Raw genomic sequence first — 16665 nt, forward strand, 5'->3', positions numbered from 1 at the left:
GGTATCATACCACGAGTTTTGCAAGCCAGGTTGAAGTTCGGGTGACTAGAATGGTGACAGCTTGTAAGAGAGTGATACGTAACGTCGAACATGCTTAAAGGGGCCCTGCAACACCTTTCTTAGTTATATTGGAATAGTCTCATTATTGACGTATGACTCTTCACGAGTCATATGCCGCAAAAATTTTTCGAATCCGCCAAGTCTAAGTGGTGTTACCAAATTATAGAGATCACGTTCCGCAGCTTTCTCCCTCAACTCAACGCCGCGAGCGCGCGCGGAAAGCTAGGCAGCGAGTCGAGGGAAGCAGCGCAGAGGAGCGAGGCTCCGCCCAAGAGCGCCGGCGGTGTTTTTTTCTTCATTTTTTTTCTCTCTGACGTCTGGGCGCAACCACGTGGTCTGTGCCGCCACTTCCGGTCGGCTTGCGTCGTTCTCGTCGAGCGGAGCCGATATCGCGCGTGCTTGAAAACTGCGCGTCGGTTTGGTAATGTTGGGTGTGCACCTCGAACGCCGTAGTGTTTTCATCGCTCTGCCAACCATGGAAGCAAACCTGCGCGCTCGTTTGGAACGAATGACAGCTGAGATCGGTTTCGGCCCATACTCAGATACACCGCCTCGTAAGACGGCACTGGCAGACGACCCCGAAGCGCCGCCATTACCGGACGCCAGCATTGATATCGGAGACACGCTGCGCCCGTGCCTCGGTCGGTCGTGAGAACGTGCCGACGATGCAGTTCTCAGCTGACGAGGCAATACTCGAACGGCTGCCACTCTCAACGGCAACCGGCGATGGTCAAAAGCACAGAAATATTCACATTTTCGGCACTGCGCATGGCGAAGAAAACGGAACCACGCAACTACGAGCAGACGAGCTGTCGGTAAGACCGGAAGTGCTAATATTAATGTTTGTTCGGTGTTTTTAACACGGTAACAGAATATAAACATACATATTATCTACTTATTGAACTCAAAATTAACAACGAAAGTAATAATGAGGGTGTTATCGTGATTATAACATCAGCCAATGGTGGAACTGCCGACAATCGCGTCATATTTTGCGGACTAATACATCATTTGTCGAGAGAAGAGGGAGCGATTTTCAGCTGACTTTGAGAATTTATTGTAAATTCCAGGCCGTGCGCATCGCTGTAATATTTGGCTCGCGTGTTCTCGGGAGCCTCGACTACCGATCGGCAGCGCTTTTTGAGCATGTTCGAAAAGTGTTGCAGGGCCCCTTTAATGAATGATTGGCCATACGCCTGGCGTAGGTTTATGAAGTCGAGAGTTTGGCGGAAACACGCCTGGCCGGGGAAAGACATGGACGAAGGAAACACAGCGCGGACCAAAAGTAAAAATATATTCTTAAAAAGACGTTGCGGCTCCCACACAGGAGCCTTGTTCACAATGAAGCATGTGCAGCAAGATCCACATGCGGTTACCCGTCGTCATTCATGAATTCAGTTCAACGTCGACTATCACGGCCGGTCCAACCAAGCAATCATTCAGCAAAGAAAAGAGCGTCGGTGACGTATGCTCCGGGATTCAGTGAGGCACTCGCCAGCATTTTGCGCTCCTACGACGTACAGGTCTCCCATATAACTGCGCGTAAACTTGGAAACGCCCTCACGAACATCAAGGACAAGTTAGAGCGGGAGAAGTTTCCAGGTGTCGTCTATATAAAATCCCTTGCACAGATTGCACTCATGTTTATATCGGTGGGACCGGCAATTTCAAGAGAAGGTTACGCGAGCACTGCAATGACTTGAAAAACAAAAAGGTGACGTCAAATGCACTCGCCGAAGATGTTGTGTCTACGGGCCATGTGATCAACTGGGAAGATGCTTCCGTCATCGCTACGGAAAAGAAACTCTTCCCATGGCTTCATCTCGAATCATTGTTTATTCAAACCACTGTGCACACGCTGAACAAGAGCTGTGGTAATCTTCCGCCTTTGTATGCGCGTTGCCTCAAACATGTGATTAGACAACCTTATAAGTAAGCGAACTAGCTGGAAATGCTTCATTGTGAACAAGGCTCCCGTGTGGGAGCCGAAAATTCTTTTCAAGAATATATTTTTACTTTTGGTCGTTGCTGTGTTTCCTTCGTCTAGGTATGTTCAGATTACCTCGTCTATCTCGCACGATATAAGTCGTTATTATACTCTGCAAGCGCACGGACATATGAACAAGCAGCACTAGAGAAAATAAACGAATTTGTTAACAACAGAAAATGGAATCGGTGGAGAATTGGTGCCGCTGTTCTGTGGTTCTATTGCCGGTCCTTGAAGAATCATTTTCTTATGGGCGATAACCAAGGAAGCGCCCGTTTGCTTAGAATACTTCTACGCGATCGAGTTGTCGCAAGAAGCTGTCGCATATTTAAAATTATTTTTTCTTTTAATTGGTGATGCTATATAACGTTGTTTGGTCCGTGGAGGACTGACAATACAAAATGTATATTAATATGGGAACACATTAGAAAACACTCCAGTACGAGAACAAATCAACAATCTTGTACGCAGATTACGGGAAATTGTTGTACCATAATTCACGCTGTTGCATCATTACTATTAGTAATTAGTAATATGTCATATGTACGACGTAAAAAAAAACGTTATAGTTCAGCCTGCTTTATATTTTTAAAAAGCAATATTTAAGAGCCGTCCGTTATATTTTTTTTTATGTTGACGAACTCTGAAAGCTTCACGCATGATACTTGAATTGTCCGTGTATTTCAATGTGCAAGAACCTTCAAAAGAACAGTTGCTGATCAAAACTGCGCATCTACCGCTTTCAACTCGATAGATTTTAACCTTTTGTTTTATACATACCAAATGAAAACAGTATATTTGGCATGACAGCGCCGAAAACACAATTCCTGCTTTCCCGTGTACTTAGATAGCAGCTCCTGAATAAAGCTTCCTTTAAAAAAGTTATTTCAGGACGCATAGATGAAAGCTGCGTTAGGAACTTATTAGAGGTCGCTAAATGGTGAGCGCTCTTGCATCTTCTGCTTTAAGTGCTTTGTGTGCTCGCAGTGTTTTTAAACTAAAGAGAAAAACATTTTTTCTCGTATATGAAGAGAGCCGTTTGACACTAGGTAAACCGCCACACATGCAGCGACAATACGGTTTGTAAGCAAAAAAGAAAAGACAATAAAGAAAACAGACCTAGTGCGTCCCCGCAGTGACATCATGAATAATCACGCGATATTTCCTAGAACTTGCATAAGTTTTTATTGGAAAGAATGCATTCCCTCGCATTCTGACTGCGCCACAGACTAAGAAAATCTCAGCATATTCTGAACCTCATAAAACTCAGAAAATTCAGAAATTCTTATTGTATCGATGTGCACAAAATAAAAAAAAATGAAATCGTGATGTCACACTGACATTTAGGTGCTGAAGTTTTGCAACAAAATTCAGAGAAATGATTAGGTTTGACCTTCATTTTTTTTCTTTCGCTATTGTAACTGCAATAGCGTTATTACCGACAACAGAGCTACCGCCTTCACCGAAGCGCTTCTTCGGTGAAGGCGCTTATCAGTTGAAGCGGGAAATTACACTACACGGCAACTTCCTTCTGCGTTAGGAACTTATCTCGTATCTCCATTCAATACGAGCATTACCGATATCTCGCTCATTTTTCCTCCGTGAACGCTACGGCTCAGATAAACGCATAAAAAACATTCTACGCATCGCCAACACTCTGGAGTATACGAATGAGGCTTGCCCCTTCAATTGCGCGCTGTCGCATCTCTGGGTGCGCGTGCATTGTGTATGCTTGTATGTCGCTCCTGCTGATCTCGTCTGTCGCGACGTGTTGACAATAAACCCCATCTAGCGGCGCCAGCGCGGTGACAACGGCTGAATGGCTCCTTGAGCGCTCCGTGAATGCGAAGTGTAGCGATGATGTGTCTGTTTTCGCCCCTCAAGTATGATGTCAGCGTTCAGCGCAAGCCTCTGCAACGATATGAGCGGCCCTCGCATGCATAGTGCCACTGGGTGTTCGTTTGTGTTGGTGCCCAGGGATTGTGGTATAGCGTTGTTTGAGTAGGGTGGTGTTGGTGGTGTCGTGGCCCTGTGAACATGACATCGTCCGTGGAGACAGTGGAGGATGTGGTTGATGACACCGCGGATGCGCCGGTGGATCCGGCCACTTCTCGGGAAATACTCGTCCAGGAGAATGAAAGAAGCGAAGTGGATGCTCAATGGGCCGCCATCGCTCCTCGGTGAGTGAGTGAGTGAGTGAGTGAGTGAGTGAGTGAGTGAGTGAGTGAGTGAGTGAGTGAGTGAGTGAGTGAGTGAGTGAGTGAGTGAGTGAGTGAGTGAGTGAGTGAGTGAGTGAGTGAGTGAGTGAGTGAGTGAGTGAGTGAGTGAGTGAGTGAGTGAGTGAGTGAGTGAGTGAGTGAGTGAGTGAGTGAGTGAGTTAAATTTGTTAGAAAAGCTGAAAGATCCGCCAGAATAAGACAAACAACTTCTGAACTGGACCTCAGCACAGCGAAAGTGAAAAAGGCAGTTGCAGTTATTTCGCCCATGTTTCTGTTCTAGTGTTCTTTGTAAGGCTCATATAATTATAGAGGCTGTCTCGGTTCTGTCACACAGGACTCAAGGAGGCTTACGTCAAAAAAATTCAGCGACTTTAAAATAAAGGCAGCGCTCACTTTGAACCAGCTGTAAGCCGCTCTCGCAACAGGCGACGCTTTGGCGTGCTATTCGGAACGACAAATATTGCCATCAAAATATATAAAGAACCGAGCACACGTGGAGGTCAGAAATGACACGGCTATTACCCGTCATTTCATTGCCTGACATTGCACTAATGCCTGACATTACCAAAAAATGGCAATTACCTGACATTTCAAACTTGACTCAAGAAAAGAAAGAAGGAGTTGGCATTGGATCTAAGCATTGATTTTCAACAAGTTCAGGCATCTCAGCTTCGAAAAAAAATAATAAAGAAAGAAAGTGAGCTAGAGGTAGTTGGAAGATAGAAATAAAAGCTTTCGCGCATTAAAGGTTCGCCGGACTCTTTCTCTTCAAGCACACTGTCCGCCATTATATACGCGTTGTATAATTGAACTGTACGAACGCCCAGTGTGTATATAGACTTGAACGCCGAGGTTTATGCAGAGATATATCGTAGTTAAGATTTTTTCTGATTTTTCATTTTTCGTTCTTTTTTATGCTTGCTTTATTGAGTAGATAGGGTTGGAGGAAGTAGGAGTTGAGTAATGTGAATAATTTTACGCTTTTCCCTCCTCAAGGGGCATTCCTGATGAAAAGTGCTCATCAAGCAACACCTTTTATGAAAAGACAAAATTTGAGTGACGTAGAAGAAAACAACAACAATTTGTCGAAAACAATAGCTTGGCTCTAGTCTTCGATAATTACGTCTTTACTAGGAAGTGAACTTGAGACGCGGTTTCTTAAAAGTCATCTAATAGAAATACGTTTTTATATGCTCTTTTATTATTTTTCAGCGGCATTCCTTAGCCTTCTCTGGCAACATTTGGTTGCAGAATGTGTAGCTGCGGGGCCCCTTGCGCTATATTTGAATGCATACGTAATATTGGCCACGCTATTACATTTTCATCGCACAAGCCTACCTCGTTGCAAATCTAAAAATGCGTGCGGTGTTCTTTATTTTCAAATCCTGTTTATTTGAAATTTTGTGTCTAGATATCTACGAAATACATTAGCTGTAACAGAGCATGAGGTAATATTTCGGCCGTGGAAGAAGTTGCGACACTACAAGAGCTGCCGGCGGTTACATCACAGCTAAAAGGCTCTCGAAACAATTAGCAGGCGTGCGAACGAACCATGCGAGAAATGACCAGATGAGAGAAAAAAAAGCTAACTCGCAGGCCACGGATCAGTAGCGTGCATGGCCCTCCAAGAAGTCCCAGCAATGGCACAATACCTTCGCTCATCATGGTGGTGCCCTTGCAGAGGGCAGTTAGTACATCGTGAAGATAGGCAGGGCTTAAAGCAAGGGGGGGGGGGGGGGGGGCAGGGGGGCCCGACTCCCTCTCCAATTTTTTAGGAGGGGACCTAGTGTTTTCGCTAACGAAAACCATGGCCGACTAGGATAAACCGTAAAGCAATGAAAGTGCTCCAGCGTTTTTTATTGGAGACACTTATATTTGCGATGGCTACTGAGTTCCTGAACTTGTAGGACTGTGTGTGTGTATATATATATATATATATATATATATATATATATATATATATATATATATATATATATATATATTATTGTAAAGAGACAAAGAAATAGACACAACGCCTGTTCACTAGGCCGGCTGTTCTAGTATCTGCTTCGTCTTCCTTCTCTACTTCGCGCTACCCGAGCGCGAGGGCCCAAGCTCTGTTCCCGCTTTTTGTCATTACAATGCATATATATATATATATATATATATGTAGTTGGAGAAATGAAGGAGCACACTTACGAATATATATATATATATATATATATATATATATATATATATATATATATATATATATATATATATATATATATATATATATATATATTATTCTGGTTTCTTATTTTTTATCCCAACAACTATGTGGAAAGGGGTAGCCGTCACCAACCCATGGTGACAACAACTCCTTCATTTATTTTCTATTTCAATAAAAAAAAGCGGGGACCGGCCACCCCCTCCCGCCCCTTCGGCAGCTCAGCTCTAGATCCGCTGCATCCATTTGATAAGCGGTCGAGCTTATTTTTTTTTACCAGTAGTAATTTCTGCAAGAAAATGATACCTCCCCAGTTTTCCGAGTATAGATTTATTCGCGATTATTCGGTTGACGTGGCCTCAGCAAAACACGAAAAGGCAGCTATTGTCGTAGAGCTGAATGTAGTTCCTTGAGACACTGCACACCACATGTTACAATCCTGTTCGGATAAGCTCCTTTGGCACAGCGGGCTGTTTCACGAGGCACCTGAGCGTGGAGCTGCCTCATGGTGAATCAGTGAAGGTTGACCTTGGTCTCATTCGGTTACCAGTCAGTTTTCATTCCTTTAGTTGTGCATTACGAGCCTAGTATAATGACAGAGACACATGCATTTTGACTACTTTTTTATGCAAGTAGGTGTGAAAGAAACATAGCGTTGTCGTGCCTGGGGTTCTCAATGCAGTGAGTCAGCCAATGTATGTTCTACGTCGCAGCTAGAGTTATCTGCTTTCAGCTCATACATGTTTAAGGAATGAGGCCAAGTGTAGGAAAAAAAAAAAGATTTAAAAAGCGATAAGCACTAGAGACTATTAGTCTACTTTATAAATCACACATTTTTCGCACATGTTAGCATTATAAAGCAAGTCCAATTTTTTGTTAATTTTTCATAATTGAAGAATTTATTAAAAATGGGTCTTACGCGAACACTCCAAACTCAAATTCCTCTCAATAAAAAACCAATTTTTCGCAGGGACATAACATAAGTTTTGTTCAGTGCAGTGACCGAAAACAAATGAGATCAGATCAATATTAAATACAAAACTCTTAAATAACCAAAAAAATATGCACTAACACTAGGGGCACCTTGGTATAACAGGTAGGCATATTAAATCTTGTGGCACGATTTTGATATTGCTGTGAGCTATGCATCCAAAAAGGCTAGTTTTGTGTGACACCCATGTTAAGAGGGAGGCGGACAGTTAGTCACTCACTGCACATTTTTCCTCACTGCACTCACTGCACATTTTGCACATAATTAGACAAAGCAGCGCTTGCGCGGCTTTGATTAATCATTTTCACCTGACGGCAAAGGACGCTTTTTTAATTGCTACTTTCTTTGCTATTCTGTTGCCGACAGAAATGTATTACCGCGAACGGGCGATCGACTTATGCTTGCGAACATAAACGGTTCCGTCTCTGTTCATTAACTTCCAAGCACACGTTACTGGAATTGGGCCACCTTCCACCGGAAATCATATCGATCGAGCCTGCCACGACTTGGCATCGTCCTGAATACCTGATCTTTAACGTCGCGGCGTTATTAAATTTCTTTGCAGTTGAGGTATCGTAGGTTTCCTAGGAGACGTAGCGCAATGTGCATGGGACAATTGCAAAGCCAGCTAATACAAAAATGATAGAAAAAAGAACATGGCTCATCCCTCTGTCATTGAAATCGGTATAACACGAAAGTGAAACGTGGCTTCGCAGACGTAGTTCAGCGTTCGTTGTGCATTCTTTCGCCCTAGGCGCGAAAGAATAAATGTCACAGCAACAAATCGTGATGTCACGCGAAGAACGGCAGGCAGCTCAAAACTTGCAACGCGCTGCTCAAGTAGAAAGGGCGCACGGAACGAACATACACAGGATGAGCGCGAACTGTCACAGTTGTAACTTATTTCTGCGTGAGCAGCGCGCTCTTTTCGCAAAAGCGCCGCTGCAGTGAGGGAAATGGCCTTCGTGCTTTCAACGCAAACTTGCGGTTCGAATCCCGATGACGGAACTTTTGCTTCTGTTTTTTTTTTCTGCACCAACTCTTAGGCTTTATATTTTGCAACGTCATATCCGTGACGGAAATAAGTCAGTACAGCCGTGGTGGACCCCGGGCTAAAACACTTTTGTGTTAAAAAAGGAAAAAAAAATTCGGCAGGTCCCACGTACAGTGGGAATCGATGTTATGGGAAGCATGAGAAGGAAGGTTAGTCAGCTGCAATTTTTCACATTGCGCGAAACGTTACGGAATCACGATAGAGAAATGTGCAAATGGTATAGGCACACATATAATCTGAAGAGTCGCACATGTGTAATATAACCAGTTGTTTAGAGTTGCTTAAAGATGCCAACAGCCACATAGTTGTTACCAACACCAGACGCAGTAAGCTGATATGTAGTGCTTATATTCTTCAATACTCGATAGCGCGAATTCCAATAGGACAATAAAGGGACACAGATGCACGGGAGAGGCGCTTTTCACACCTAAGCTTTATTCAGAAAAGTTTCCCGAGATATATACACAGCGAAGTGTTACGCGCAGGCGCACTGCATGTACGTTACAGTCACACTTGCAGTTGTTAGAGTTGCGTTACAGTTGTTAAAATATACTTCTCCGTTATGACGGAGAACGCACGCACGTTGCACAAACCTGTGCGCATGTGTGAAAGGGGTTCTTGGCAGTTCTTGAATAAGGTCATCATCACCGTGATCAGTGAGCACCAGCAGCTGTACAGGACTTGTTACCGGATCCGTTAGTGATCGCGGCTATGAACAGTCTAAGTGTAGTGAAGTGCAAGGTATAGTAAAGCTGGCGGAAACCACGGATGGCTTTTACGAAGGAATTATCTATAATGCCTCATGTCCTGGACGTGGCACCGAGGTCCTGTGATGTCCTGTCCACATCCATGCCGTCTTTGATGCCGTCAAAGAACCAGGCGTTTTGGGTTTTGATAAATCAATGCTGAAGCCACCTGCAATCATGAGGGACATGGTCCTTTCTGCAGAGTTATTGTAGGAAGCATTGACCCCGGTTTTTGCGTAATCCACGTGGTCGACGTTGTGGACCACGCGCCCAGCGTCTTCCAGGGGTGCTGTGTCTTCAGCTCCCTAACTTTCCTTGTGTCAGCCGATGTGGTGTAGTGGTTACGGTGCTCGGCTGCTGACCCGAAGGTTGCGGGTTCGATCACAGCCGCGGCACACTGCGACGGGAGCGTGACGTCAACGCGCAGCAGTGGCGTGACCTTCTTGGCACCGCTCCAACACCTGCGGCGAGGGAAGCGCGTTGCGGCGCGTTCGTATGGACGCACGGAGGGACAGCGTTACACAGGCTAGTGAAAGAGCTGCTTCGCATCTAATAATCGAAGCTTCCATATTAGGCTAATGATAAAGAGACAGTGTGTGCAAACGCGGACGCAAGAGAGAAGTCAAGACACCACAAACGCCAACTAACAACTGAAAAGGCGCCTATTGCTTGGGCATGCGCAGATAAGTTTTCGTGCCTTCTTTTTTTTTCCGCCGTTATGCACCTTTTCCGTTTTAGTCGGCGACTGTGCAGTCTTGACTTCTCTCTTTTGTCCGTGTTTGCACGCCCTGTCTCTTTATCATGAATACTTACCAACTAGCCCAGCTGTCTGTTATATTAGGCTAATGAAACTTGAAATTGGTCTATGCAGTAAGTTTTCGTACAGATAGTGAAGCACATAATTATCAAATGGTTTATCAAATTTCCGGACGATAATACTGGTTCGCGGTCTTGATTGTTCTTAACTCTTTTATTCGGCCCGGGTTTCATCAGATGTGACAGTATTCGTTTTCGGCACAGGCCGCGTCTGAGCCTTCTCAAGTGTTTTAGATTTTTCGAATGATATAGGACGTTTCCAATCAAAGGCACGTAATCGGCTAACATTTTGAAATGAACACACACGCGTGCGCGCGCGCGCGCGCACACACACACACACACACACACACACACACACACACACACACACACACACACACACACACACACACACACACACACACACACACACACACACACACACACAAGGGTTGACGCTTGGGCAGGTTGGTCTGGATTCACTTCAAAATGTTAACAGCGCATCGAACGACTAGGAAGGGAAGTGACAACAGAGGTAAAGAGCGCTATTTACTTATGTTGTCTCGTCCCTTCGTTATCGTTCTATGCGCTGTTAAAATTTTTAAATGAACACACACACACACACACACACACACACACACACACACACACACAAGGGTTGACGCTTGGGCAGGTTGGTCTGGATTCACTTCAAAATGTTAACAGCGCATCGAACGACTAGGAAGGGAAGTGACAACAGAGGTAAAGAGCGCTATTTACTTATGTTGTCTCGTCCCTTCGTTATCGTTCTATGCGCTGTTAAAATTTTTAAATGAACACACACACACACACACACACACACACACACACACACACACACACAAGGGTTGACGCTTGGGCAGGTTGGTCTGGATTCACTTCAAAATGTTAACAGCGCATCGAACGACTAGGAAGGGAAGTGACAACAGAGGTAAAGAGCGCTATTTACTTATGTTGTCTCGTCCCTTCGTTATCGTTCTATGCGCTGTTAAAATTTTTAAATGAACACACACACACACACACACACACAAACGCGTGTGCGCGCCTACGAAACGCCGTTTTGGTATATTGATGATATACAGGACGTGCGATACTAATTTCTCGTATACAGGCGTAGCGCGTACAATCCACTTTTTTTAAAGGGGTCATGAACCACCCCTCGCCCTTGGCGTGAAAAACACCCTGGAATGATTCGGACCCTTGCCGGGAATATATAGCCGAAGGAATTTTTTTAAAAGGTAGAGTAGGACGGAAGATATAGCGGTCGCTGCATTTATCTGACGCATTTCCTCTCAACTCGCTTCATTCCGTAGGTGAGGGCAGCGCCTTTCGAGGTGCCCCGCCCAGTGCGTTACGTCACCTCGCGTCAATGTTGTGTGGTTTCCTTTCCGCGTAACTTGGCAGTGTTGACGGCTGCTGCTGGCAACTAATAGTTCCGTACGGCTGCTTCTCGCTGCGCGGCGCGGTCTGGCGCGATGTATCGCGTCTGGGGTCTAAGCGCTGACGCGATCTATTTGCATTGATACTGTCGTTACTTCGCTTATGTCGCACTGGTACTGTCGTTACTTCGCTTCGTGTCTTTGATTATGTAGTTTTCCCATCAAATCAAAATTAAACTAAAATGAAAAGCTGGCAAGCCCTCGATGTGGCCGAATGGCACGGCATGTACACTCATTATACGCTTTTAGATAACGAACTGGCCAAGGTGGCCTGCCTCAACGCAGGGAATGAGATCCCGTGCGGAGAAAACGCGACACAAAAGGAAAAAAAAAGAAAAAAAAGAAAAGGCGATTCTTCTTAAGCGGCCGCTGTGAACGAGAGGAAACGACATAAAATGCCATTCGACCTTCGGACGTCTCCAACCCGCCTTCTCGTCGGCAAGAGCGAGGAGTTTCTGACGCGTGAACTGTATACACATACGTACAAAACAAAGCGATGCCTGTGCCCTCCAGACATTGCACATAGGCTACACTTGCGCGACACTACCGACTGCCTTTGTGCTATTAGACGTCGCAATTCCATCGATCCAATGTTCCCTTGAGTAAGCAAGGTAACAACAGTAGGCGTGACCGAGTGTAACCTTGTCACTTTAGTTGTCAAGTGACGAGTGCTAGGGAGCGATCAATGCACAGATAAGTTTGACACGCATCTGAACACACTTTAGGCTTTTATGTGAGCCTTCCGTCAAAGTGGTAGAAAATACTAGGAGATCGGCCAATGATGGGCACACAAGGTGTACAGTGGCCATGTACAGGATCAACCACATCTAACTCAATAGTTTTCCAAGCCGGTAAAACTAAAACCTTTATTCTACTTCGCGAGGAAAATGTACGTTATACGACGTAAAACCATGGCGTTTATGTACACAATAATTAATTTCTTAATTATGCGTTAAGACACATTATTGAAACATCAGCTTCTACGAAGTCTTGAATTCTAATGAGGTGTTCAACCTAGATGTGGACGCCCTGTACATACTCGCACTTTCTCCGCCCTCCAACTTGTCTAGACGTAGCCTAAGTGAGCACAAACCCTGTGTTTTGAGTGGCTCCAAAGGCAGTTTCGCTTCAAAACAAAGGGCTGTAGTCGTGTTTGCCCCTGCTATCGGCGCACGCTCCCACGCATTCGATTCTGCTGTGGCTAGGATTAAAGTGCCCTAATCCTCCAAGTTCAATGCCCGTGAAATGGAGCAATTCCCTGTTCCCAGCGGCGTGTAGGGATTTGCGCTATTTCAGCGCAAGACAGTCAAAAAGGAAACGCGTTTTTTTAGACACCGCATGTCCCGCTTATGTGGGAAGCGAAATAGCTGAAGGCATCGAAAGAACAAAATCTCCAGAGAGAAGGATCACGCGCAGTGATCGCTAGCCATCAGAGTGTATCATAAAGTATTAGGAGTGTAAATTAAGGGCTCGTTTTTATTTCTTAGACACAACTTTAACGGGAACCATCAGACAACAAACTTTCGTTGGCTTGTTTCTCTGTTGGTTTTCATTAAGGTTCTGAAGTATTAGGGGGATATGAAGGCACACATACATATAGTGCGTAGACGTCGCTAAAACGACTACATCAGCTTTTTGACATTACAGCAAAGGGCCCGGAAGTGTCACCGTACAAAGTAGAAAGTATATATTAGGGCATCAATAGTCCACAGTGGGTCATGAAGGAATCCTGAGCGTGGATTCCTTAAACACATTTAATAAAAAAAAATCTTCAGCATAATTCAAGACGTCGAGTTATATCACATGCTCCAACAGCGCGGTACGTGAGCAATCGTGCATTCAAACTACAACGAGACCTAATGGCCATCACCATCGCCAACGGGCATCGAATCTGTGATACTGTGACCACGCAAAGCCAGCACTTCTTTCTTTCTTTCTTTCTCTCTTTCTTTCTTTCTTTCTTTCTTTGGCACATAACATTCACAAATATATCATACTATATAAACAAGTAAACGAAAACCACTGGTTGGCAGGAAACAAAGCAATCGCGTGAACTGTTCCTTTTTCTTTTTACTATTAGCTCCGTCAGGAGTGTAGCCATTCATATGACAAGGCTTCATGTCGAGACTGGCGCTGGCAGCTACCTCATTCCGCACGCAATCACTGCAGCTGCGTCAGGCATGCCACATTCGGTGTTTGAGTTGCTTTGTCATGCAATTCATCGGATGATAAGCAAGACGCCTAACGCTCATTGTGCAAGCATCTAAGCTGTCTTATCCTTACGACGAATGAACATTTTGTGCTCAGGCTTTCTTTGTTTTTATTGCGATAGCAATTATATGGACAGTCTCGGCTGATTTTTGCCGTCGCCGTCGCCGCCGTCATGCTGCGTATATGTATAAGTATGTATATATACATCAATATCCCAAAGAAAAATAAATCACAAAAATGCCTCTCACAATTCGCAGCGTGGTGCGCTAAGCACTACTCCACAAAGCGTACATCCCTCAGGTAGATAACGGCGAGCGTTATATACACACCCTTTACCGTTTGCAGTCCTCCGAGACGGAGGCGCTTATAAGCGTTTCTTCATTACCAGCGAGATGGCGCTAGGAGCGCGACGGGCGCACTTAAAGGCGTCGGCCAGCTCTCTCGCTTCTTCGGGAGTACCTTGCCCTTCCGCTGTCTGCTCGCGCGGGCGCTCGAACAAGCTACCGCAGTGTTCATGATTCTCAGCAGATGGAGCTACGTGGTAGCTCTCACCGCGCGTCGCGTACATGTAGCTAAAAGCGTTTCAGATGTCGTGCACGTAACGTACGTGTACTTTTCACGTTTTCGTATGAGAAGTCCCTACGTACGTGAAATTAAAACTGTCTAGTAGCTGCCGGGTAGTGATGGACGCACGGTAGTCGCAGCGCGTCCATCACGGGCCGCTTTTCTTGCTATTGCATTCATTGCTTCGCCCTTGCGGCAAAACTGTGACTTTTTTTCTTGAGCACATGACATTGCAAAAATGCATTTGGTAAATGTAGGTTGTAAAATAAATGGTTCATTCGGTACACTCGTGCGCTACATGAGAGGGAACACTGAAATTAACTATTAAAAGTCCTAGCGGCTAAACGCAGTTGGCAATCGCAGAAGTGTTCATAATAAGAGCTCAAGCGGAAAGACTTATCTTGCAGTTAAATACGTCCAATTCATATCGGTAGAATACAAGTATTCGTATAAACGATGCATTGAAGCGGCTGCTCGGTGTTACAACAGAAATGACAGCTCAGTGAATTTTAGGGGGCACGCTGTCTCGGCCCCCTTCTGCGTGCTTAGCGTTGGATTAAATTCTCGCATAGTTGCCGTCATTGCTTGCACGAGTGTCCGGTAGAGATAAAAGCTTTGTGGAGCGTTGTGTGCTCAATCGCAATTCTCGGTGTCATGAATGAATGTGGAAATGAGGGAGAGGAAGGAAAATTAAAAATAATTATTAATCGCATGGCTGGATACCCAAATCCTGCTTCATTGAGGGCATATTGCGCGGAAGTGTGGGCGTGTTCACGTCGCTCAATATGTCGGTCTCTGACGTGAAGCGCTTAATGGTGTTCGCCAACGTGTAAGCTTATAATCAGGGATGTCGCGCCGTATTTCAGAAAGTAAGGTTCTTCCTGTCAGTGCTCTGCGCAAACAAAGCCAGCACGCCGGCTATCCGACTGTCGATATATCGCTTGAAACATGTCGCTATAATAAACCTACACGTTTAAAGTGGGAGTTCAGAAACTTTAGTAAGGCAGTGTGCTGGAATCGATCTAATGTGTTTCTTAGACCTTGCGCTGAAAATAAAAGGCCTTGCGTGTGCGTGTTGTACAGTAGATAATGATCAAATGCTCGCTTTATTTCATCAAAGTGTCAAACATCCTTGCGTTATACATTGAGAAACCCACATGCTTTTCACTTGGGGATAAACAAAATTGGCGAAGCTTGCACTAAGCCTGGTTGTTTCTACGTTGTTTCTAGGCCTTAGCTAGGTGATGCAGGTTGTTTCTAGGTTGCTTCTAGGTCGTTGCTTGGCTTTAGCTAGGTGATGCTAGGTTGTTTCTACGTTGATTCTCAGCGCAGGTAGGTTCCAGGTAAACCACATACAGTCACAGATACGACACGGGTCTCCAAACTCCAGAGACAAAAACTCACGCTGAAACCAAGCGTTCGCACCTCTCATACATCTATGGGCACGTCGTCTTTCGCGAAGGCTTTCCGTCGCTTCAGAGTCTCTTCGCAGCCGCCGTTGCCTTTCCCTTTACCTAGTATTCTCTCGTTGTACGTACTCGGGGTCTTCAGCTCGCCGCCGTCGCTTCGCAACCATTTGTTGTTGGGCTAACTTGCCTTCTTCATTTTTACTGGACCAGTGGTGAGTAGTGGGACTCATCCAATTTCTGTGGCACGTACCCGTTTAGGATGATTCTAGTTTTTTGGTTCGTCGGAGAAGGAACGACTTGCCAAACAGCTTCGCTGTTAAATATTTATATAGTGCAATCATCATGCACCTCGCGTGCTTTTCGTGCGTTATCAGCGCGGTCCCTGCATTTCCCGGTCAGGAACGGCGTGCGCGCTCTAAGCGTCGCATAGCATTCTTGATAGAAAAGTGGCGGGAGCCGTGTTTTCAAGAAAGGATACGCGAGCAAGCCAGATGGCGATTCCCCAAATACTCGATTTTTTCTTAGAGTGTATGTATGTTTTCCTTTACGACGGCCTGTGTATATCGCGTGCTTTCCGATGGTCAGAACGGCAGTGGCTTTACTCAGGTTGCGGATGCGTCGGATATATTTCGTATTAGAAGTTGTCACGACAAATATTATGAATGAATTCATGAAAGAGGTCGATTGGCATTCAGTTGTGCTACGCTTATACTCACGATGCTAATTAGCTGAGTCATTGAAGTCTAAAGAAAAACCAGCGAAAGCATCGTGAGTTTAAAAGAATGTTTACTTTTCCGGAAGCATGACCGTGTCGAGGAAGGAGTATACCGCAAATTTGAACGGTTTGGCTACTTGCGATATAAAAAAAAATAATGGATACATTTCCTCATCGGGAAAATAGAGGCAAGCGAAGCTTAGCGTGTGCTTGCTTAACCTACCATTTTTTTTGCTTTCTATCAAATTGCGCAATGCTCACTT

At 45.0% G+C, this 16665-nt stretch overlaps 1 protein-coding gene across 1 annotated transcript in view; it reads left to right on the top strand.

Annotated features, from left to right (window-relative positions):
* Positions 1-4046: 4046 nt before the first annotated feature.
* Positions 4047-16665, top strand: part of LOC119381807 (adenylate cyclase type 5) — a 414239-nt gene continuing 401620 nt past the window's right edge. Inside the window, exon 1 of the mRNA XM_049412571.1 lies at positions 4047-4227. Coding sequence (XP_049268528.1) covers positions 4085-4227 — 143 coding nt within the window. The 5' untranslated portion in view covers positions 4047-4084. The remainder of the gene's footprint in view (positions 4228-16665) is intronic.

Source organism: Rhipicephalus sanguineus, chromosome 2 (genome assembly GCF_013339695.2).
Source record: "Rhipicephalus sanguineus isolate Rsan-2018 chromosome 2, BIME_Rsan_1.4, whole genome shotgun sequence".
Lineage (NCBI taxonomy): Eukaryota > Metazoa > Arthropoda > Arachnida > Ixodida > Ixodidae > Rhipicephalus > Rhipicephalus sanguineus.